Source organism: Anomaloglossus baeobatrachus, chromosome 9 (assembly GCF_048569485.1).
Source record: "Anomaloglossus baeobatrachus isolate aAnoBae1 chromosome 9, aAnoBae1.hap1, whole genome shotgun sequence".
Lineage (NCBI taxonomy): Eukaryota > Metazoa > Chordata > Amphibia > Anura > Aromobatidae > Anomaloglossus > Anomaloglossus baeobatrachus.
The window spans coordinates 119,610,157-119,636,338 of record NC_134361.1 but is presented as its reverse complement, the minus strand read 5'-3'; the positions used below and the strand labels follow the sequence as shown (position 1 = coordinate 119,636,338).

General features: G+C 49.4%; 1 protein-coding gene across 1 annotated transcript in view; it reads right to left on the bottom strand.

Annotated features, from left to right (window-relative positions):
- MED12 (mediator complex subunit 12) overlaps positions 1-26,182 on the bottom strand; it is a 166,217-nt gene that overhangs the window by 77,779 nt on the left and 62,256 nt on the right. The window contains exons 19-23 of the mRNA XM_075323968.1: positions 26,004-26,167; positions 25,118-25,249; positions 15,979-16,206; positions 15,751-15,895; positions 13,931-14,051 (exon numbers count right to left, since the gene is read on the bottom strand). Coding sequence (XP_075180083.1) covers positions 13,931-14,051; positions 15,751-15,895; positions 15,979-16,206; positions 25,118-25,249; positions 26,004-26,167 — 790 coding nt within the window. The remainder of the gene's footprint in view (positions 1-13,930; positions 14,052-15,750; positions 15,896-15,978; positions 16,207-25,117; positions 25,250-26,003; positions 26,168-26,182) is intronic.

Genomic DNA, 26,182 nt, shown 5'->3' with positions numbered 1-26,182 from the left:
CAGGATGTGATATGCTTGGGCTTTGCAGTCTCATCAGCAGTCCACAATAGGATGATCCAACTTAAAATTATTTACCAACCTGACCCAGAGTTTGTAAACTATGGGTAGAATACCATTTTGTTAACAGTCTTCATCTCGATCTTTAGCCACAGCGACTTGATGGATGAATGCTCTGTGCAAGCCTAGATAGGTCCACCAGGGTCTTCTCCGCCATTATCTTGATAGTATCAAGCCATTGGGTTGCTGGTTTTCCCCTTCGCCTTATCCCTTCTAGTCCTCAGACCATGGTGTCCTTCTCCAGTGATTGCTGTATTCATATGAAGAGTCGAAAGGAGGCAAGTCGTAGCTTGGTGATCCTCACATAAAGTGACATGTCTGGCTTGACTTGTTCCAAAATTGATTTGTTTGTTCTTCTTGCCATCCATATTGATAACATCCTTCTTCAGCACCACATTTCGAAGCAGTTAATTTTGCTTCTGTCTTGTTTCTTTATCGTCCAGATTTTACATCCATATGTGACTACAGAAAAGACCACACAATGTATGAGCCGTGTATTGTCAGCAGTGAAATGTTCACCGATTTGAGGGCCTAGTCCAGGGACTTCATTGTTGATTTGCCGATAGCTATGCTCCTATTGATTTCTGCTGTCATCGCTACATCTTGCATGATTATTGATCTGAGTAGGTAGTTGTCCTTTACAACTTTCAGTTCACCATCCTTCTCAAATGTGTCCCGGTCATACCTGACAGTAGTCAATATCTTTGTCTTCTTTGTATTGATTAGGAGTCCCATGTTTGAGCTCTCCATCTTGACACTTTGTAATAAGTCCTTCATTCCATCTATGTTGTTGCTATCAATGTTGTATCATCTGCGTATATAAGATTGTTGATGATTCTACAGAATGCCATCTACAGAGCGCCATCTACAGAATACCATCTACAGAGCGCCATCTACAGAGCGCCATCGTCGTGATGCTGCAGTTGCTGACTTTTGGCATCTAATATGAGAAGCCCCTGCCGTAGCGTCTTTTGTACAGCTATATTTGTAATCCTTTCCTCCTTATCTAACATGTGAACCCAAACTGACACTGCTCAGACCACTTCATGAGCAGTAATGGCAATATCATACTAGACTTTCTATTAATGAAACCTTACTTGTTGCCAGAAATGCAATTGCTTTCCACTGGATGTCTAAAAAAAAAAAAGAGAATTTTGTTTACTTACCGTAAATTCTTTTTCTTATAGTTCCGTATTGGGAGACCCAGACATTGGGTGTATAGCTTCTGCCTCCGGAGGACACACAAAGTACTACACTCAAAAGTGTAGCTCCTCCCTCTGAGCTTATACACCCCCTGGAGAACCAGTTCTAACCAGTTTAGTGCAAAAGCTGACGAATAATAGCCACCCAAAAGTAAAAAAGCCAGAACCGGAACAACCGGAGTCTCTGTCTACGACAACAGCCGGTGATAACACGCGGAACAAGAAACTGCCAACAGGCAAAAGGGAGGGAGCTGGGTCTCCCAATACGGAACTATAAGAAAAAGAATTTACGGTAAGTAAACAAAATTCTCTTTTTCTTTATCGTTCCTATGGGAGACCCAGACATTAGACGTCTCAAAGCAGTCCATGGGTGAAAATAAACAGAAAAACTGAGAAGTAGGCGGAGCCTAACTTCACAAGTGGGCGACAGCCGCCTGAAGGATGCGTCTGCCCAAGCTCGCATCTGCCGAAGCATGAGCATGCACTTGGTAGTGCTTTGAAAAGGTATGCAGGCTAGTCCAAGTGGCAGCCTGACAGACTTGCAGAGCCGTAGCCTGGTGCCTGAAAGCCCAAGAGGCACCGACAGCTCTGGTCGAGTGTGCCTTGATCCCCGGCGTGGGAGGCACCTGAGAACACAGGTAGGCCTCCGAAATGGTGGACCTGATCCAACGGGCTAAGGTCGGCTTAGAAGCAGAGAGGCCCTTACGCCGACCTGTGGTTAGCACAAAAAGAGAGGTGCACCGCCTAATAGCAGCGGTGCGAGACACATAGATCCGGAGCGCCCGCACCAGATCCAGAGTATGCAACGCTTTTTCAAAGCGATGAACAGGAGCCGGACAAAAGGAAGGAAGGGTAATGTCCTGGTTAAGGTGGAAAGGAGAAACCACCGTAGGGAGAAAGTCCGGAGTCGGACGGAGAACCACCTTGTCTTGATGAAAAACCAAAAAAGGTGACTCCGAAGAGAGCGCAGCTAAATCAGAGACTCTCCTGAGGGAAGTTATGGCTACTAGAAAGACCACTTTCTGTGAAAGACGAAACAAAGAAACCTCCCTGAGAGGTTCAAAGGGGGGTTTCTGCAAAGCCGTGAGAACCAAATTGAGGTCCCAGGGATCCAAGGGCCGCCGGTAAGGCGGAATGATGTGAGACGCACCTTGCATGAAGGTGCGGACCTGAGCCAGCCGGGCGATACGCCGCTGGAACAGCACTGACAGAGCCGAGACTTGTCCCTTGAGAGAGTTGAGGGAAAATCCCAGCTGCAGACCGGACTGTAGAAAAGACAGAAGGGTCGGCAAGGAAAAAGGCCAAGGAGAATGGCCGGAAGAGCGACACCAGGACAGGAAAATCTTCCAAGTCCTGTGAAAGATCTTGGCAGAGGAAGACTTACGGGCCCGAGTCATAGTGGAGATGACTTCAGGAGGGATACCAGAAGCCGTCAAGATCCAGGACTCAAGAGCCACACCGTCAATCTGAGAGTCGCAGAATTCTGGCGGAAAAACGGACCTTGTGAGAGAAGGTCTGGACGGTCCGGAAGATGCCACGGCACCTCTACGGACAGATGGAGCAGGTCTGGGTACCAAGCTCGCCTGGGCCAGTCCGGAGCAATGAGAATGACTCGACGGCCCTCCATTCTGATCTTGTGCAGAACTCTGGTCAAGAGAGCTAGAGGGGGAAACACGTAGGACAGACGAAACTGGGACCAGTCTTGAACTGAGCGAGCCACGTAAACCGGAACCTTGTTGTTGTGACGGGATGCCATTAGGTCCACGTCCGGAGTGCCCCATTTGTGGCAGATTGACTGAAACACTGCCGGATGCAGGGACCACTCGCCACTGTCCACGGTTTGACGGCTGAGATAATCTGCTTCCCAGTTTTCCACGCCTGGGATGTGGACTGCGGATATGGTGGACTTGGAGTCCTCCGTCCATTGAAGGATGCGTTGTACCTCCAACATTGCCAGGCGGCTGCGTGTCCCGCCTTGGTGATTGATGTAGGCAACTGCTGTCGCGTTGTCTGACTGGACTCGGATGTGCTTGCCCGCCAACAGGTGGTGAAAGGCTAGGAGAACTAGAAGCACAGCTCTTGTTTCCAGCACATTGATCGAGAGGGCTGACTCGGACGGAGTCCAAGTGCCCTGCACTCGGTGGAGGAGACATACCGCTCCACAGCCGGACAGACTGGCATCCGTGGTGAGAATCACCCAGGACGGGGTCAGGAAGGAGCGTCCCTGAGACAGAGAGAGGGGCCGAAGCCACCACTGAAGAGAGCTCCTGATCTGTGGCGACAGAGCCACTAACCTGTGCAAGGAGGAAGGCCGCTTGTCCCAGCAGCGGAGAATGTCCAGCTGCAGTGACCGCAGATGAAACTGGGCAAAGGGAACAGCCTCTATTGATGCCACCATCTGACCCAGCACCTGCATCAGGTGCCTGATGGAATAACGGCGGGGCCTCAGCAGAACGCGGACCGCCAGTTGGAGGGACTGCTGTTTGACTAAGGGCAACTTCACAAGTGCCGGCAGAGTCTCGAACTGCATCCCTAGGTACGTGAGACTCTGGGTCGGAGTCAGAGAGGATTTGGGAAGATTGACAATCCACCCGAATTGGGCTAGAGTGGCAAGAGTGAGCGAGACACTCCGCTGACAGTCTGCGCTGGATGAAGCCTTGATTAAAAGGTCGTCCAGGTAAGGAATCACTACCAACCCCTGTAGGTGCAGAACCGCAACCACTGCTGCCATGACCTTGGTGAATACTCGAGGGGCCGTGGCTAACCCGAAGGGGAGAGCCACGAATTGGAAATGTTCCTCTCCGATTGCAAAACGTAGCCAACGCTGGTGTGAAACTGCAATTGGCACATGCAGATAGGCATCTCTGATGTTGATGGATGCCAGGAAATCCCCTTGGGTCATTGAGGCAATGACTGACCGCAGAGACTCCATGCGAAAATGCCGCACCTGAACATGCTTGTTGAGAAGCTTCAGATCCAGGATGGGCCGGAAGGAACCGTCCTTTTTGGGGACTAGGAAGAGATTTGAGTAGAAACCTCTGAACTGTTCCCGGGCGGGAACCGGTACAATTACTCCGTTGGCCTGCAAGGATGCCACGGCCTGAGAGAAGGCGGCGGCCTTGGAGCAGGGGGGAGTTGACAGAAAAAATATGTTTGGCGGGCTGGAAGAGAATTCTATCCTGTAGCCATGGGAGATGATATCCCGCACCCAGTGATCGGAGACGTGTTGAAACCACACGTCGCCAAAGTGGGAGAGCCTGCCACCGACTAAGGACGTTGCTGGCGCGGACAGATAGTCACGAGGAGGCTGCCTTAGTGGCAGCAGCACCTGCGGTCTTCTGTGGACGCGCTTTTGTGCGCCAGCTGGATTTTTGGTCCTTGGCAGTGTTAGTGGATGAGGCCGAGGGCTTAGAGGACGACCAGTTGGAGGAACGAAAGGAACGAAACCTCGACTGATTCCTACCCTGGACAGGTTTCTTGGTTTTGGTTTGTGGCATGGAAGTACTCTTCCCGCCAGTAGCTTCCTTAATAATTTCATCCAGCTGTTCTCCGAACAGCCGGGACCCAGCAAAAGGGAGCCCCGCAAGGTACTTCTTAGAAGAAGCATCTGCCTTCCACTCTCGAAGCCACAAGATCCTGCGGATAGCGAGGGAATTAGCCGAAGCCACCGCAGTGCGGTGAGAAGCCTCCAGCATAGCAGACATGGCATAGGATGAAAAAGCCGAAGCTTGGGAAGTTAAGGCAACCATCTCAGGCATAGATTGCTTAGTGAGGGAATGCATCTCCTCTAGGGAAGCAGAGATGGCTTTGAGAGCCCACACTGCTGCAAAAGTCGGGGCGAACGAGGCCCCTGCCGCCTCATATACGGATTTGGCCAGAAGGTCAACCTGGCAGTCAGTGGAATCCTTAAACGAGGTGCCATCAGCCACTGATACAACGGTCCGGGCTGAGAGTCTAGACACCGGGGGGTCTACCTTTGGCGAATGAGCCCACTCCTTGACCACCTCAGGTGGAAAGGGAAAACGGTCATCAGAACCACGCTCAGGGAAGCGTTTGTCAGATCAGGCCCTGGGCTTGGTCACAGTGGCCTGAAAACTCGAGTGGTTAAAGAACACACTCTTTGTCCTCTTAGGCGAGGTAAACTGGTGCTTTTCTGCCAGAGAGGGTTGCTCCTCTGATACTGGCGGATTGAGATCCAGTACAGAATTAATGGACGCAATCAAATCACTAACATCTGAGTCACTTTCGGACAGACCAATGGGGCACATGGAGGCAGTCTCCGAGCCCCCAGTAAAGGCATCCTCCTCATCCTGCGAGTCAGCTTCTGAAACCGAGCCGCGGGACGAAGGAGAGGGAGCCCTGCGTCTCTTTTTAGAAGGACAGGGCCTGGGACCAGATGATGAATCCTCTGTGAGCTCCGGTCCTGAGAGAGACCTAGCAGCAGAGGCACAATGTGAAGGGGGCTGATGCATGCTCAGCAAAGTCCTGGACAGATGTCCCATGGAGTCAGCAAAAGACTGGGAGATAGACCTGGTTAAGGATTCTACCCAAGCCGGGGGTTCAGCCACAGGAGCCGGAGCAGCCTGAGAGACCCCTGGGGGTGCGATTTCAGGCTGAGGAAACGTCAGGTTAGAGCAGGCATCACAATGTGGATAGGTGCTCGGTTCCGGAAGTAGGAGCCTACATGCAGTGCATACTAAAAACAGCTTTGGAGCCTTGCTCCTCGTGTGTGACATGCTGCTGGAGTGGGGGCTCTGCCAGAATAACCCCCAGAGAGTATATACAGAAGGTCCACAACCAGAGGTTGTGGCTTAACAGACCGCTGGAGCGGTTTGTGTGCCCCCCAGATCCCGAAGCCCGGACTCCCAAGCACCTCAGCAGGGATGCTGCAGACCAGTGGTGATCGCAGGGAAAAACGCTGAGAAAATGGCCACCGGAGTGAAGAGAGGGGGCGGGACTCACTCTGAGAGCGGGATCTGGAGGGCCAAAGAGATTCACAGGGGAGGAGACATGTACTCAGTGAGGAGTGTCTCTCCCCTTTGTAGAACGGCCGCTGGGCGGAGCCGCGCTGTCCCTCTGCATGAATGACATGTGAGGGCAGTGAAACCGAAAGTAGGCCTCCGGCGAAGCCAGGGCCTAAATTTGAGCGGTGCGGCCGACGCGCAGGCACCATCGGCGCGGTTCTCAGGCGACAGCCAAAGAACCCGTCGGAAATGTCAGAAAAATCACTCAGCACACTCTCCCACAACAATAAAGTACAAGGGACCCCCATATATAAACGTCTCAGGTACTTAGCTTGCTGAGACGCAGGGTTCCAAGTCCCTGAGGGATGAGTGCTCCGGTCCAGCAGGGTCCTGAAGGGCTGCGGATGGAGACCGGTCTCCTGCCAAGCATGGAGAACCGTGTTGGCTCCCACTTCAAGCCAGAGCCCCGGAGGGATGGTGAAGGAGCACGGCATGTAAGGCTCCAGCCTGGGAATCAACCTTAACAGCACCGCCGACACAGTGGGGTGAGAAGGGACATGCCGGGGGTCCAGGCTTGGACCCGCTTTTCTTCAAACTCTTTCCAAAAATGAAAAATCAAATGAGAATGCATGTGTGGATGTATGACCTCCTGAACACAAAGCGATAAACTGGTTAGAACTGGTTCTCCAGGGGGTGTATAAGCTCAGAGGGAGGAGCTACACTTTTGAGTGTAGTACTTTGTGTGTCCTCCGGAGGCAGAAGCTATACACCCATGGTCTGGGTCTCCCATAGGAACGATAAAGAAAAACCACTCCGTTAATAAATGGAAAGCAATAACCTACATGATAACTTTTCATGTTGAATTATTTTTCTTGATACGGGCTGCTCTGACAAATTTTGGAAATTTGTGCTCCCTGGGTAGACATGCATCGTACTTTAGATATAGAGGATGTACAGTAAAATAAAAAGCTATTGTTGAGAAGTTAATTTGATTGCAATATTCCCCCCCCTTTTATCTTTTTCCGCTATATGCCTGTTTGTCTGCATTATGAGAATTTATTTTTATTTTTTCTTGAGGCGTCCCAAATATGACTTTGGGACCTTTAAAAGGGAAGGTGTCGCGTTTTTTATTTTTTGTATTAATAGTAATTATGAAATCAAGTATTTTTAATACAAAATTAAATTGTTTATTTCATTTTTATCTAATTCTAGTTTTACTGAAACACTGGGCGCTGCCATCTTGGATTTACTATATGTGTAACAACAGTTCCTCACCTCAAATACGTCAGCCCCTGTGCATAGCAGACAGTTGTCGCTCTCCAATCCTATCTCCTGCACTTTGTCTGCTTTCTGCTGTGATCCGGACGCGCCCCTTGGGCTGTCCAGATCACAGCAAAGGGAGGAGATCACCGCCATCTTTGTGGAGCTCACAGCGTATGCTGTGCGCTGCACTCTCCCCGTGTCACCCGCCAGGGCATGTGAGTACCAGTGTCGGGAAGCTGCAAACTCCCCCCCCCCTCCCGCTGCTATCCTTTGTCCCCCCCTCGCCTCTACGCGGCCACTCTTCCCCCCCCCATCCCCGCTGCTGCTCCCTCCACACTCATGTGCTCACCTCTGACCTCCGCTCCTCAGCTCAGTAGAGTGCGGTGTACTGAGGAGCGGTATAGATATGCGTGCGGCAGAGCATTTGGGGGGGCGTGCGTGTTGTAGAGCATTTGGGGGGTGTGCGTGCGGCAGAGCATTTGGGGGGGCGCGTGCGGCAGAGCATTTGGGGGGGCGCGTGCGTGCGGCAGAGCATTTGAGGGGGGTGCGTGCGTGCGGCAGAGCATTTGAGGGGGGTGCGTCCGTGTGGCAGAGCATTTGGGGGGCCGCGTCCGTGCGGCAGAGCATTTGGGGGGGGCACGTGCGGCAGAACATTGCAGGCAGGCGTACATGTGGCAGAGCAATGTGGCAGAGCATGGTGGGCGTGCGTGCAGCAGAGCATTGCGGCAGAGCATGGCAGGTAGGCGTGCGGCAGAGCATTGCAGGCGAGCGGGTGGCACAGCATTGCGGCCGTGTGGCAGAGCATTGCTGGTATGGGGAGTGCAGAGCGCTATCTGGGGAGCACTATGCAGCTGTCCTTGGTGACACTTTAGACATTAGGATTACTTTGCAGTCACCATCAAAATGGCTCCGCACTGTGACCATAAACTTCATTCTTTCATATCCTTTTGGAAACACCCAGATTGAGGGGTGGGGGAGGTTTATCACACACTGGAGGAGGTGACATCAGGGGAGGGGGAGGTGACATCACACACAGGAGAGCACATTCTGCCCACTTTTAGGCCCTGTGCACACTGCGTTTTTAGGCTATGTTCACACTAGAAAAATGATTTTTCTTAAGAAATTTCTTAAGAGTGAAGGATTAGTGCACCTGCGTTAAAAAATGCACCAAAAACGCACCTGCGTTTTTGCCGCGTTTTCGGTGCGTTTTTGGTGCGTTTTTACCGCTGGTTGCTCCCTGCGTTATTGTACCAATTATCTATGGCAAAAAACGCAGTTAGCTGCAGAAAAGAAGTGACATGCTCATTCTTTTTCTTAAGAAAATCTACTGAAAGAATTTTCTTAAGAAAAAAACGCAGTGTGTGCACAGCTAATTTTTTTTGCCATAGGTTTTGCTGGGGAATGTCTGCAGAAAGGTTACAAGAATTTCTCAAGAAATTTCTGCAGCAAAAACGGACCCAAAACGCAGGTAAAAAACGCAGTGTGTGAACATAGCCTTACACGCTTTTTTTGTGTTTTTGCTGCAGAAATTTCTTGAGAAAATGGTTGTAACCTTTCTCCAGACATTTCCCAGCAAAACCTATGGAAAATAAAAATAGCTGTGCGCACACTGCATTTTTTTTCTCAAGAACATTCTTTCTGCAGAATTTCTTGAGGAAAAAGAATGAGCATGTCACTTCTTTTCTGCATGTACCTGCGTTTTTTGCCTTAGCTAACCAACCTGCGGGAAAAAAACGCATCAAAAACGCGGTAAAAACGCATGCGTTTTTTGGTGCGTTTTTTGAACGCAAGTGCTCTAATCTTTCAGACTCAAGAAATTTGAGAAAAATCATTTTTTCGAGTGCGCACAGGGCCTTACTGCAGCTGTAATGTGAGCTATTTCTACAGTAGCTCTACAGCAGGATTTCAGCAGCTGCTCCCCTAGTGTTTAAGAGTGGAAAATATCAAACTTTTATTTATTTATTTTTTTATATATTGCTCAATTTAAAACAAATAATATTTAAACAAAAACATTAAAACTTTACATTTTTTCAGTTATTTAATTTTTTTTGGGACGACACCTTCCCTTTAAAGTAGTCTGGAAATTTTGAAGCAATTAATTATTTTGCTGGAATCAAATATAAGCTGTACAGCGACTTCTCTCCTTTTCCTATTATACATTCATCTTACTTTCTAGAAACTTCTATCTGCAAAATTTTAAATGAAGTGAATAAAGAGAAAAAAATGAAAACTCTCAGCCAACAATTAAACTATAAGAATAATGACAGGAGTGATCCAATTTTTAGGTTGCAGGCAGCTCTTTAGCATTTTTTCTTTAATGTATTTCCACAACTAAAGCCCTTATAGTGTATGTGCACTACTTGGACAACCCCTATTCATGTCCCTTGTTCACTGCCATAAATAAATAAGCCTATACTCCCCTCCGGTGGGCCACGGATCAGCAATGTCTAAAGCTGCGTTCCAAGTGACATTGTTATGACACGCGAGCCCCGCGACCAATCAGCGCCTGGCATCTTTCTTCCCGCCTTGGGACATTTGAGCAGGATGGGAGCGCTGCACTGACTTCCTGCTCAAACTGACAAATGCAGGGAGAAGGAAGCTGATGCTGATTGGTTGCGGGGCTCGCGTGTCATAACAATGTCATGTGGGCAGCGGGAACGTGGCTTCAGACATCGCTGAAACCGCAGCTGCACCGGAGGTGAGTCTATGCTTATCTATTTTTACAGGGGGGAACAAGGGGAATAAGAATGGATTGTCAGGGGGCGGGCCCTGGACATGGCGAAGTGAGGACACAGTGCTTCAGAGCTCCCGTGCCCACCGCAATATTTTGTTCCCCTTGCCGACCACGCTGCTCATAAATGTCCCCCAAGAAAAATCCCACCTCGGTGCCTGCACTGGCGCCGTCTCTGGCGTCTGCAGGAGCCTCCGGAGGGCTGGCTCGCTTCCTCTCCTCCTCCTGCACACCTGTCGTAGAGTTCATTGTGTCAGATTAAGAGGTGTCTTCATGACTTTCAGTTGATAGATGCATGGTGGCTGTTGCACCCATCGGAGAAAGACTATTTGTACTTTTTGGCACCTCATGATAGCCATTCACGCCTGGACCATCTCTTTGTTCGACATGGTGACCTTCACTCTTTGGTGGCTGCTTCGATCGAGTGCATCTATTTTTCTGATCATGCGCTGATAACTTTTTTAACACTTGCTCTCCATAGTTAGACTGATAGGCAGAGACCGTGGATCTTTAACAGTTCGCTGTTGGAAGATTCAACGGTGATTGAGGAGGATAACGCGTAGTTAGCAGAGTATTGGGAGGACAATGCGACGGGGAGGTGTCCCCTAATTTAGTATGGGAGGCACATAAATGTGTGGGTCGGGGGATATTTATCAAGGACGGCTCACGCCTGAAGAGAGAACATGCGGCCGAGTCTGCTGCTCTTCTTTCTGAAGTACATTGTCTGGAAACCCTGCATAACGGGGCCCGTGATTCGACAGTAGGCCCTCTCCTGAAAATGAAGCGGGAGGAATTGCGAACTTTGTTGAATCACAAAGCAAAGGGTGCCCTGGTAAAGTGCAGGTGACACTTTTATGAGTTTGGAAATAGGAGCAGCAGAACTTTGGCAAGAGCGCTACTTGTACAGAGGGCTCGGGGCTATGATCCACGGGTCCGGTCGCTGGGGGGGTGGGATGGCAGTGAAACTGAGAGACGCTGCCTCAGCTTTTCGGGATTTTTATGCCTCCCTCTACTCTAATGACAATGCTCGTTCAGGACAGGCTACGGCGGACCTCCGCACCCGAATACAGAACTATATTCGCGTTTCGCGCATGGGGAAGCTTGGGGGTTGAAGGGAACCTGTCACCTGGAATATGCGTTCTGACCTATCAGCAGACACATGTGTGCCCTAATTACACCTTCCTACCCATCCTTGTGTTGTAAAATTGTATAATATGAAAGTAATAAAAAACGTTTTATTACCTTCATATTTCGTATGTAAATAGCAGAGAATGTGGTCACAGGGGCGACGCCTTGCCCTATGGACGTCTGCATATTTCCGTGGTATCACGCCCCTGTGGGCGTGATACCATGGAGCGACGTCCCCATCGCTCATTCTATCCTGTGCGCATTGCAGCAGGCTTCTCTTCCGGGTTCTCCTTGTCAGTTTCAGATGCGCACTGCGCATGCGCAGTGAGCGTCTGAAGCTGGCGATTGAACACCCGGAAACGAAGCCTGTTGCAATGCGCGCAGGATAGAATGAGCGATGGGGACGTCGCTCCATGGTATCACGCCCACAGGGGCGTGATACCACGGAGATATACAGACGTCCATAGGGCAAGGCGTCGCCCCTGTGACCACATTCCCTGCTATTTACATACGAAATATGAAGGTAATAAAAAGTTTTTTATTACTTTCATATTATACAATTTTACAACATAAGGATGGGTAGGAAGGTGTAATTAGGGCACACATGCGTCTGCTGATAGGTTCCCTTTGAGGACACAGCGACATTGGAGAGACCAATCACTGAAACGGCGCTCCTCGGAGCCATTAAAAACTCTCTGACGGGGAAAGCCCTGGGTCTGGATGGTTTTCCTATAGTTTATTATAAAAAGATGGGCTCTTTGTTGCATGCCCCTTTCTTGCGGACTTTTAACAATGTCGCCCTTTCCTCTGTGCCCCCGGTGACTCGTGATACGTTGGCGGCAAATACAGTGGTAATTCCAAAAGAGGGCAAGAACCCATCCCAGTGCGCCAGTTACTGCCCTATTTCTCTCCTCACAGATCTGAAACTGTTTGCACAGACTGTCCCCATTGCTGGGGGGGAGGGGGGGGGGAACCATTCACCCTGACCAAGTTGGCTTTATGGAAGGTAGGGAGGAGAAGGACAACACGACCAAGGCCCTGAATCTTATCTATAAGACCCGCTTGGAAAAGTCGCCTTTGATGCTCCTCTCCACAGACGCCAAAAAGGCCTTTGACAGGGTTAACTGGGTGTTTATGACAGAAGTGTGGAGGGAGGTGGGGTTGGGTGGGTCAATGTTGAGATGGATAGGCTCCCTGTCCTTGTATAGTGTTCCCTCTGCAGCGGTTAGTGTGGTCTCCTGTCTAACAGATTTCCTATTGCTAATGGGACTAGGCAGGGGTGCCCCCTCTCCCCTTTGATATTTGTGCTGACTTTGGAACCATTCTTGTGCCACATCAGGGGAAACGGGGACATCTCGGGTCTTCGTGAGTTTGAAAACTTGTGCCTCGGGGAGGGGGTGCTGCGGCACTCCCTCTCTCTGGTATACAGGATGCTGGTTGATCTGGCGAGTGCTCCCACTCTGGGATATCTTTTGCAGTGGGAACGTGATATGGGACTTTTCCTGTCGGATGGGCAGAGGAGCGATGTCCTGATGTTGGCGCACAAAACCTTGATTAGCTCTAGACTCCAGGATCTAACTTTAAATTACTGGCGAGGTGGTACAGGGTTCCAACCAGACTACACAGGATGTTCCCCGGGGTGGACCCTAGTTGCTGGAGGTGTGGAGCGGAGATGTTGGACTTTGGTCATATCCTCTGGGCTTGTCCGGCGTTGAGACGGTTTTGGGACAGAGTATGTGAGGTGATCAGTCAGGTGACTGGGTCGACTTGGGCTATGGGAGCTGTTCTTGCTTCAGTTGTCGGGGACTCCGGCATCTACGTACACCCCCAAAAAAAAAAAAAAAAAAAAAAAAAAATCGCTGCTGCACTTCATGGTGATGGCGGCCAGATCGTGCATTCTCTTGAAATGGAAGTCGAGCGCTCCTCCCACTCTGGCCCTTTGGGCTTCAAGAGTTAATGATCTCTTACATACGGAGGATCTAACTGCCTCGCTTCACGACAGACTCGAGCACTTCTGCGGGACTTGGCTCCCTTGGCTGGACTTTAGGTTCTCTAGCGAATAGGACCGGTTGCTGGATGCCTCAAAGTGATATGTTGGCATTAGTTGGATGTCCACCCCTAGAGGGAATGGCTCCCATCCCCCTTTCTCTTCTCCCAAGGGCTGCTCCCCCCTCTTTTTCTTTTTTCTTTCCTCCTCCTCTTTTCTTTTCCTCTTCCCCCCCCCCCCTTGCTCCCCTTCTGCCTCTCTTATCTCCTTTCTTGCTCCCACTTTCTAGCCCCTTCTTAGGGGTTGTGGGAGTTAGTTAGTTTCCCTGTTGGTGTGCTCACCATCTTTTTTCACCTTCTCTCTTAAATATTTCTAAAACATACAGACTTACATGCTACGGGGGGAAAGATTATTACTCTGATTTGTATCTGTATGTGGAGTCTGATATCCCCCATAGTTATGTTTATTGGGGTCAAATTTACCTGACGTTTGTACTGTTTGGGTTTGTTTATAACTACAGAATTTAAAAAAAAAAAAATGGATTGTCCAAGTAGTGGACAATCCCTTTAAATGTCAATAACAACAAACATTGACAAACCTGCAGTAAGAAGGGATGGGATGGCCGCACATCGGATTAGATCCTCAAGTGGAAAACACTGACGAGCAACAAGAATTGCAACAAATGTTGCAAGCGAATCATGGAAAGACAAGTCACTGACCTACAATGATTGGGAAAGAAAAAGAATATATAAATAAGTGTTTAACTCTGATTAAGTAAAACACCTCTATATGAGAATGTCATTTAACCCCTTAACTACCGCGGGCAGTAATATTACGTCCTAGCGGTCATAGTGTTACTGCCTGTGATTTTCACAGCTGAGATGTGTGCCTGCCAGGCACGAGCAGAATCGTTATCTGCTCGTTCCATTTAACCCCTTAAATGCCGCTGTCAATATGTGACAGCACCACTAAAACGGCATCTGCGGTATACAATTACTTACCGCCCGATACCGGAAGTCACGTGACGTGATCAAGTGACGTGATCACGTGACTTTCGGTGGTTGTCATGGTAGCACAGGGTCATGTGATGACTCCCTTACTGCACATGAACTACTTTCAGTTTCACTCGGCCCGGAGCCGAAGGAAGCAGAAAGTGAGCATATCTGCTGTTTACAGCTGTGTAGCTGTGATCAGCAGATAGTGCAGAGTGATCAGATTGTTAATCCTTATAGCCCCCTAGGGGGACTAGTAAAATAAAAAAATTAAAAAAAAAAATAAATAAAAAAAAGTTCAAATCCCCCCCTTTCGCCCCATTGAAAATTAAAAGGTCTAAAAAATATACACACAATTGGTATCACCACTTTCAGAAACGCCCGATCAAAATATAAAATCAATTAATCTGATCAGTAAATGGCGTAGCGGCAAAAAAAATTCCAAACGCCAAAATTACCACAAATTTTGCGCAAAATGCAATAACAGGTGATCAAAACATAGCATCTGCGCAAAAGTGGTACCGTTAAAAAACATCAGCTCGAGACTCAAAAAATAAGCGTCACTGAGCCATAGATCCCGAAAAATGAGAACGCTACGAGTTACGGAATATGGCGTAAAATGTGCGCCACGTTTTTCGGACAAACTTACGATTTTTTTTTAACCCCTTATATAAAAGTAAAGCTATCTTGTAGACTGTGAGCCTTCATGGGCAGGGACCTCTCTCCTCCTGTACCTGTCTGTGTCTTGTATGGTTTATGATTATTGTACTTGTCCCTATTATGTATACCCCTTTCACATGTAAAGCGCCATGGAATTGATGGCGCTATAATAATAAATAATAATAATAATAATAATAATAATACTACTACTACTACATGTTTGGTGTCTACGAACTCGCACTGACCTGAGGCATCACACCCAGACATCAGTATTACCATATAGTGAACACAGTGAATAAAATATCTCAAAAACAATAGTGTTATTGCACTTTTTTTTCCAATTTTTCTGCATTTTTTTGCCGTTTTCCAGTACACTATATGGTAAAACTTATGGTTTCATTTAAAAGTACATCTCGTTCCGCAAAAAATGAGCCCTCACATGACCATATTGACTGAAAAATATAAAAAGTTATGTCTCTCGGAAGAAAAAAAGCGAAAAAAAAAAAAAACGGAAAGCGAAAAATCAGCCAGCCAGTCATGAAGGGGTTAAGAGTGGCTCTATTTAATTGCCTACCTTATAAATTCTCCATTAACATGAGTGGAAAATACTATTTGCTCATTATTGAACACACGCATTACGCAATACCCATGAATAAAGGAGCATTTATTTAATAAGTATCAGGCACACACCAGCATATCCAACACTTATAACCCTATAAAGTAAGACAACCGTAGATGATATAGGTAGTAATTTGTGTGGACTCACATCGACATTGCACAGCAAGTCATTGAAGCCGCAGGTGCCATTGTTAGAGGAGCAGCACAGGGCTTTCAGGACTCCCAGCCATTCAGAGCTCAGATCTTTACAGGATCCGGTCAACTCGGCGCACAGAATAGCAATGTCATTAATTCTGCATAAAAAAGAAGCAAATTATTATAAAATGCAGATCATTTCAGATGCAAAATCCCTGAATATATGACACTCCATCTTTACCCATCAGTGTCGTGGTCCCCCGCGCACACATGTACAAGGGCATTGCACACAAAGCTGTAGCGATTGGTAGGAGAATCCCTCAGAAGCTTCCCCAGCAGGCCAAAGTTATAGTTATGTTCTGTGGGATTAGAGATGGTTTCCAGCATAAACTCCTGTTCCCACAACATGTTTGAGTCAGATGGATCCACTATACAGTATATGGTGTTCTTCACTTTGGAGCAGAAATCACTATATAAAGAGAGACAAGTCATTCTTACAGAGCAGTCACAGATGACTAACAACAGTGGAAGCAGCGGTCAGTACAGCTAAAACATAGAAATCAGGAGACGTTTCCACAGCTACACTTTTACCTGTCTAGCCACTTTTCAATTAAGATTAACAAATTAATCTCCAATAATAACTGAAAAGTTCCACTTTATAGCCAGAAGGGTCCACTATAGAAGCAGGAGACTGCCGAAACCAAGACGTCTACCTACAAGTCCGTACAGCCGTCTGTCTCCACGTGAATATTAGCTGCCCTACCCAACACCAGCTGGACACGTGCTTTACATCTCTGTATATAAATGCCTGTGTATACATCTGTACACTAAAGGTACACAGCACAGTCTTTCAGAGCTCGCTAAGTAAACCAAACTTTAAAAAGCTCTTATGGAGGTAACTAAGAAAGGAAATGTAAAGAAGTTGCACACGAAAAACAGATTCCACCTTTCATTATTTTGAGCACCTTTTGGAACAAAAATGTGGCAACCCAATTGTTACCACTGACATTTAATGTCTGTAAGGTGCTGTGGATAAGAAGACTTTGGATACTCACCATAAAATCTTTCGCGTAGCCTTCATTGGGGGACACAGGAAACCATGGGTGTATGCTGGTGACACCAAGATCGTGGTAGCTCCACCTCGTAGTGGCAGCAGCATACACTCAGGGTTAACTGCGTCCACCAATGAATCGATACAGAAATAATTGTGCCATATAACCAGTATAATGTGTCCAGACATTTCAGTCACTCTGACTGCAGACTTGTGAGGCTATATGCGCACGTTGCGTACTAGCCCTGCAGAAATTTCTGCAGCGATCTGAAGAGCACATGTGCGCTTTAGATCGCTGCAGAAATGTCCGTAGTGAGCGCCGATTCCATGCGCTCTGCCTGCAGCTCCTCCCATAGACAGAGCAGGAGCTGCCGGCAAAGCGCAGGAAAGAAGTGACATGTCACTTCTTTTTGCGCAGCGCTTCGGCAGTAGCCGAAGCGCTGCGCTCTTAAACGCCACGTGCGCACGGCCCCTGCACAATCTCCATAGACTGTGCAGGGGACGCAGGACGCATGCAGTTACGCTGCGCTACAAAGCGCAGCGTAACTGCATGTATTTACGCAACGTGCGCACATAGCCTGAAACCTCACATCACAAATAGGTCGCACTGTGAGCTATTCCTGGTGCCAGCAACGGGACCAAGAGGTTATGTGGCCAAAAGTATGTGATACACATACTCCTGGCTACCTTCTGACTAGACATGCACAGTCTCTCTCAATGCAAGTGTATTGTGTTGGGCAGCGCACATCTAGTTTGAATGCGGCCGGGAGTGTCACATACTTGTGGTCACATGACCGCTGAGTCTCACTGCAGATACCGGGGATACCGTATTTTTCGGACTAGAAGACACACCAGACCATAAGACGCACCCTAGTTTTAGAGGAGGAAAATAAAATTTTAAGCAAAAAATGTGGTCATGACACACTGTTATGGGGCGAGGATCTGCTGCTGACACTGTTATCAGGGTAATGTCCCCAAATTCTCTAACTAAGGTACCCCATCCTGGTAATGATCCCCATCCTTGTATATATGTACCACATCCTGGTATATGCCCTAATCCTGCTATATACTGGCATCCTGCTATATACTGGAAGCCTGCTATATACCTCCATCCTGGAATATGCCCTCATCCTGCTATATACCCCCATCCATCCTGCTATATGGCCCCATCCTGCTATATGGCATGTATCCTGTGTCACACAAAAAAAACAAAAACGTTTATGCTCACCTTTCCTCGCTCCATGCAGCATCACTCCTCCTCCTGTCAGTACCGGCAGCAGCGCAGCTGAGCTGTGTGGAGCAGTCACCTTTGTCTGCAGCATCGCTCCTCTTCCTGTCTGCCTGTCAGCTGACCTGCGTTGAGTCATCGCTGTGCTCACCGCTCTCTACACAGATCAGCTGGCCGGCACAGACAGGAGGAGATCGCGAAGCTGCAGGGAAATGACCGGTGCGTATACCGTAATATTCACTGCATCCCGCGCGGATGATGATGCGCGGGGGGCAGTGAATACAGCCGCACATAATCACTCCAGGCTGTAGTTGCCAGGAGTGATCATGCGGGCCGGCTGTTAATTATGCGTGCACCCCCCTACCCACTTGTCAGGGCTGGCTTCAGCGCTGAGGGATGATGGGTGGGAGGACGGGCGTGCATATGTAATGAGCGGGCCCACGTGGTCACGGCAGGCACTGCTACAGCCTGCTCGTGCCCCTGATGACCCGCTCCACCGCAGCACACTCATTCACAGCAGCCATATTCAGACTATAAGACTCACCCCCCACTTTCCCCCTACATTTGGGGGGGAAAAAAGTGCGTTTTATAGTCCGAAAAATATGGTAGGTCACAGTATGTGCTACTCATGATGTGAAGTTTCCGTAGTTTGCAGTCACATAGCATAACTGCAGATTTTCATGTCAAACCTCAATAACTTGCATATAAATTTTACATACACTGCATTAGAGTTCTGAAGAAAGCCTTCCCCTAGCAGACTAGTCTACAGTTATAATGATTAAGGTCAGGCATACCCTAGATCACTGTGCACCAAACAGTCCTCAAGAGCCACCAATAGGTCATGTTTCAGGGCATCTTTGGCTCAAGGGTTAGCACTGCAGTCTTGCAGCGCTGGGGTCCTGGGTTCAAATCCCACCAAGGACAACATCTGCAAGGAGTTTGTATGTTCTCCCCGTGTCTGCGTGGGTTTCCTCCAGGTTCTCCGGTTTCCTCCCACACTCCAAAAACATACAGTTAGGGACCTTAGATTGTGAGCCCCAATGGGGACAGTGTTGCCAATGTATGTAAAGTGCTATGGAATTCATAGCGCTATATAAATGAATAAATATTATTATTATTATCTTTAGTATGGTACAAGTGTTGGAATCCTCACCTATCAAGGTGATGAAATTATCACCTGTGCAGTTCAAGGGAAATCCTGGAAACTAAAGGCTGCTTTACACGCTACGAGTGAGCGATTGCACCCGCCCCCATCGTTTGTGCGTTACGGGCAATTTGTTGCCCGTGTCGCATAAAGTCGTAAACCCCCGTCACACGTACTTACCTCCCAAACAACCTTGCGGTGGGCCGCGAACATCCACTTCCTGAAGGCGGAGGGATGTTCGGCGTCACAGCGACGTCACACAGCGGCCGGCCAATAGAAGCGGAGGGGTGGAGATGAGCGAGACGTAAGATCCCGCCCACCTCCTTCCTTCCGCACTGCAGGAGGGACGCAGGTAAGCTGCAGTTCATTGTTCCCGGGGTGACACATGTAGTGATGTGTGCTGCCTCGGGAACGATGAACAATCAGCGCGCAGAAGGAACTTTGATTTTTTGAAAATGAGCGACGTGTCAACGAGCAACGATAAGGTGAGTATTTTTGCTCGTTCACAGTCGCTCGTAGCTGTCACACGCTACGATATGTCAAACGATGCCGGATGTGCATCACTAACGACGTGACCCCGACGACATATCGTTAGATATATCGCAGCGTGTAAAGCGGCCTTTACTCTATTGGTGCCTCTTGAGGACTAGAGTTGGGATCACTGCCCTAGACAGACATCCACCTACACCATATTGAGAGACAGCTGCACAGGACCAGGTAAAATAAAGGATTAATGGAGGCACACTTATACTGGGACAGAAGTTATATCACAATCAATTCCCTGAACGCAGTGCTATAAAAATAATGCCTGCCCCCCCGCCCAAAAAAAAAAAAATAAAATCAAAATAATAGAAGAAGAATCTATATATATAATTGCCTTATTCTGTCTGTCTGTCTGTCATGCTCCAAAATTGTGTCCTTACGGTGACAAAAAGCTGATTGGCCGCTGGGCTCGCCATGGCCCCGCCCCCCCCCCACGGATTGGCCTCTCGCCCCGACTCTCTGCAGGCCCCACCCCCCTCACGCAATGCACGCTCGCTCTGGCCCAACTGACACGGAGCTCCGACTCCCAGGTGAGTACACACACACACATCAGATCACACTCACTCTCACACACACCTCACACATCACATCCACACACTCAACATCCTGGGATATCGCTTGCTTCTACACCGGCTCCGTCAAGATCCCAGCAGCGCCAGACATAACCTTGCGATGCTGGGATCTTCACGGAGCCCGTGAACGCTGGTAACCATTATACACACCGGGTAACTAAGGTCCCTTGGTTACCCGATGTGTATCATAGTTACCAGTGTACACCGGCTCACACTCACTCTCACACACACCTCACACATACATCACATCGCATCCACACACTCACAGCATCCGGCGATATCGCTTGCTTCTCGGCCTCGATACTGTGCTGTTGTGACCTTCCAGGACCTGCCGGAGGATCACATGGTCAGAAGCATGTGGTATCTCCGGATGTTGTGAGTATGAGCGCGTATGTGGAATATCGTCAATGTGTGTGTGCGTGAGTGTATGCGATCGGGTGTGTGTGAGTGTATGCGATCGGGTGTGTGAGTGTCGGCAGAGGAGCATGGCGTGCTGGAGGAGGCTGGGAGGAGAGAGGCTGATCCTGGGGAAGGCTGGGATGGAGAGGCTGATGCTGGGGACAGAGAGGCTGATGCTGGGGACAGAGAGGCTGATGCTGGGGACAGAGAGGCTGATGCTGGGGACAGAGAGGCTGATGCTGGGGACAGAGAGGCTGATGCTGCGGGCAGAGAGGCTGATGCTGCGGGCAGAGAGGCTGATGCTGCGGGCAGAGAGGCTGATGCTGCGGGCAGAGAGGCTGATGCTGGCGCAGCATGGCGGATGGAGCACGTTTGGGAGTGCGCAGCATGGCGGATGGAGCACGTTTGGGAGTGCGCAGCATGGCGGATGGAGCACGTTTGGGAGTGCGCAGCATGGCGGATGGAGCACGTTTGAGAGTGCGGAGTATGGCGGATGGAGCACGTTTGGGAGTGCGCAGCATGGCGGATGGAGCACGTTTGGGAGTGCGCAGCATGGGAGATGGAGCACGATGGGGGGTGCGCAGCATAGGGGATGGAGCACGATGGGGAGTGCGCTGCATGGGGGATGGAGCACGATGGGGAGTGCGGAGTATGGCGGATGGAGCATGTTTGGGAGTGCGCAGCATGGCGGATGGAGCACGTTTGGGAGTGCGCAGCATGGGGGATGGAGCACGATGGGGAGTGCGCAGCATGGCGGATGGAGCACATTTGGGAGTGCGCAGCATGGCGGATGGAGCACGTTTGGGAGTGCGCAGCATGGCGGATGGAGCACGTTTGGGAGTGCGCAGGATTGGAGATGGAGCACGATGGGGGATGCGCAGCATAGGGGATGGAGCACGTTTGGGAGTGCAGAGTATGGCGGATGCAGCACGTTTGGGAGTGCGCAGCATGGCGGATGGAGCACGTTTGGGAGTGCGCAGCATGGGAGATGGAGCACGATGGGGGGTGCACAGCATAGGGGATGGAGCACGATGGGGAGTGCGCTGCATGGGGGATGGAGCACGATGGGGAGTGCGGAGTATGGCGGATGGAGCACGTTTGGGAGTGCGCAGCATGGCGGATGGAGCACGATGGGGAGTGCGCAGCATGGGGGATGGAGCACGATGGGGAGTGCGCTGCATGGGGGATGGAGCACGATGGGGAGTGCACACCTCCCCCCAACACACACAAGCGCGCGCGCGCGCACACTGCACAACACACACACACTGGGAACCACAAACAACTGCCCTACACAGACACCCACACACAGACAACGCTGCAAAAACAAATATACGCACATACCGCACAACACACACATTGCACAAAACATACCTCCCCCAAAACACACCACACACACACAAACCGCGCAACACACACACACACACACACAACGCTACAGACACACAGTGCTCCACAAACAACGCAACACACAAACAACACCGCTCTCACCCCCCGCCACACCCAGAACATGTACAGCGCCCTACACAAACACTTGGTAACTACACACAACAACATCTATATATATATATATCTATATATATATATATATATATATCTATATATATATATATCTATATATATATATAGATATATATATATCTCTCTATATATATATATATATATATATATATATATATATATATATATATATATATATATATATATATATATATATATATATATATATATATATATATATATATATATATATATATCTCTATATCTCTCTCTCTATATATATATATATATATATATATATATATATATATATATATATATATATATATATATATATATATATATATATATATATTATATATATATATATATAACAAAAATCATACATGAACTACACAATACGTAAATTCTAGAATACCCGATGCGTAGAATCCGGCCACCTTCTGGTCTATATATATAATTGCCTTATTCTGTCTGTCTGTCTTGCTCCAAAATTGTGTCCTTACGGTGACACAAAGCTGATTGGCCGCTGGGCTCGCCATGGCCCCGCCCCCCCGCACGGATTGGCCGCTCGCCCAGGCAACTCGCCCACGCCCCGCCCCCACGCGCAATGCACGCTCGCTCTGGCCCTGCCCCCCGCACGCATTCCCCGAACCGACCGACACGGAGCCACGACTCCCAGGTGAGTACTGTACCCCCGGGAGCCCACATCAGCGTACGCCGCCACCTCAGCCGACACATACCCTCGCATTGCTGGGGTTGCCGACGTATGCTGGTGTGGGCTCCCGTGCGAGCGGGGGACGGGATACGCTGGTAACCATGGTAGCATAGTTACCAGCGCATCAAGGTCCTGTAGCGGCGGAACATACACACACGCACGCACACACACACATCAGAACACACTCACTCTCACACACACATCACATCGCATCCACACACTCACAACATCCTGGGATATTGCTTGCTTCTCGGCGGCGATACTGTGCAGTGAACTTCCAGGACCTGCCGGAGGATCACATGGCCAGAAGCATGTGGTGTCTCTGGATGTTGTGAGTGTGAGCGCGTATGTGCGATATCGTCAGTGTGTGTGTGTGAGTGTATGCGATCGGGTGTGTGTGAGTGTATGCGATCGGGTGTGTGTGAGTGTGTGTGTATGCGATCGGATCTGTGTCGGCAGAGGAGCACGGCGTGCTGGAGGAGGCTGGGAGGAGAGAGGCTGATCCTGGGGAAGGCTGGGAGGGGGAGGCTGAGAGAAGAGAGGCTGATGCTGGGGGAGGCGGAGGCTGGGGTAGGCTGGGAGGAGAGAGGCTGATGCTAGGGACAGAAAAGGCTGACGCTGGGAGGAGAGAGGCTGATGCTGGGAGGAGAGAGGCTGATGCTGCGGGCAGAGAGGCTGATGCTGCGGGCAGAGAGGCTGATGCTGCGGGCAGAGAGGCTGATGCTGCGGGCAGAGAGGCTGATGCTGCGGGCAGAGAGGCTGATGCTGCGGGCAGCATGGGGGATGGAGCACGATGGGGGGGTGCGCAGCATGGCGGATGGACCTCGTTTGGGAGTGCGCAGCATGGGGGATGGAGCACGTTTGGGAGTGCGCAGCATGGCGGATGGACCACGTTTGGGAGTGCGCAGCATGGCGGATGGACCACGTTTGGGAGTGCGCAGCATGGCGGATGGACCACGTTTGGGAGTGCGCATGGCGGATGGACCACGTTTGGGAGTGCGCAGCATGGCGGATGGAACACGTTTGGGAGTGCGCAGCATGGCGGATGGACCACGTTTGGGAGTGCGCAGCATGGCGGATGGACCACGTTTGGGAGTGCGCAGCATGGCGGATGGAGCACGTTTGGGAGTGCGCAGCATGGCGGATGGAGCACGTTTGGGAGTGCGCAGCATGGCGGATGGAGCACGTTTGGGAGTGCGCAGCATGGCGGATGGACCACGTTTGGGAGTGCGCATGGCGGATGGACCACGTTTGGGAGTGCGCAGCATGGCGGATGGTGCACGATGGGGAGTGCGCAGTATGGCGGATGGAGCACGTTTGGGAGTGCGCAGTATGGTGGATGGAGCACGTTTGGGAGTGCGCAGTATGGCGGATGGAGCACGTTGGGGAGTGCGCAGCATGGCGGATGGAGCACGTTGGGGAGTGCGCAGCATGGCGGATGGAGCACGATGAGGAGTGCGCAGCATGGGGGATGCAGCACGATGGGGAGTGCGCAGTATGGCGGATGGAGCACGTTTGGGAGTGCGCAGCATGGCGGATGGACCACGTTTGGGAGTGCGCAGCATGGCGGATGGAGCACGTTTGGGACTGCGCAGCCTGGCGGATGGAGCACGTTTGGGAGTGCGCAGCATGGCGGATGGAGCACGTTTGGGAGTGCGCAGCATGGGGGATGGAGCACGATGGGAGGTGCACACCTCCCCCCAACACACACACACGCACTGCACAACACACACACACTGGGAACCACAAACACCGCCCTACACAGACACCCACACACACAGACAACGCTGCACACACACAACACCCAACACTCAAACACCGCGGCATACATAAATATACGCACATACCGCACAACACACACATTGCACAAAACATACCTCCCCCCAAAACACACCACACACACACAAACCGCGCAACACACACACACAACGCTACAGACACACAGCACTCCACAAAACAACGCAACACACGCAACACACATACAACACCGCTCTCACCCCCGCCACACCCAGACAACACCCAGAACATGTACAGCGCCTACACAAACACTTGGTAAGTACACACAACAACATCTATATATATAGATATATAACAAAAATCATACATGAAGTACACAATACGTAAATTCTAGAATACCCGATGCGTAGAATCGGGCCACCTTCTAGTAATTTATAAACATATAATGTGAGTGACTGATTACTTTTGCAAACTGAAAGTGGTCCACTTACCTAAATAGTTCTCCATACTTGCTTTTAAGGTGACTGCAAGACATGTACAAGTCATATAAATATGCAAGAATACAACGTTCAGCAGAGGAACCATCTGACCGGTTCATGCCATGCTTGACTACGCCACACAGACTGGAAGAGAAGAAATGCATGACATTTAGGCACCCAGGCACCACACCATGTCACCTTACTAAAAAGGGCTGTCCACACTGTGCTACTTTCCAGCATTATCTTTACCGCCCGCATTACAATATAGTGATCATTAAATCCCCCACTGTCTGCAGACCATATGCCAATCTAAAGTTCTGGTAAAAGTTTGGAGACTGACACAAATTGTTGCCTCTTATCAGCTTCTTGAACAAATCCTGACCGATCACAACCCGTTCTGGTCTAATCAGTGCTTCGCGTTCATCCTTAATTTTCTAGTTTTGTTTGTCCACCTGATTTTTCAGGCTTGTTCACAGGTTCTCAATGAGATGGAGGTCTGGGGAGTTTCCAGGCCATGGACAGAAAACTTCAGTATTTTGATCACTGAGACCCTTAGTGATCACTTTTGCCTTGTGACATGAAACTCCACATGTCAGTCTCAAAGCTTTCGGCCATGACTAGATTTCTGTTACTTAGTGAACAGTGCAAGAACTATTTTATTTTACCTTTATATAGATTGTGATATATAGAATGAAGCAAAAAAATAATTAAAAAAAAAATGTCCTAATAAACAAAATGAATAACTAATTTACATTGTTTCTATAAAATTAAAATTTTTACACATTTACACAAAAAAGCCACAAAACTAACTAAGTCTCCTTTTCCGTACGCTTGTTAACACTTTACTTGAATGATTAGATTTTTATACCATTTTTCCCTTTCCCTGCATCGCTCTCACCCTTCAAACACTTGTGCAGTCTGCTCCTGGTTGAGAATCAGGCAGGTGTTATAGTGTCTCAGCACAGCCACAATGCACAAGCACAGTCCCATCGTGTAACTACCAACAAGGTCAGAAGACTTAAGCAGGAGCTCAGCTTCAACAACGCTCAGCTCATTCAGCAACTGCAGGGAAGAGAG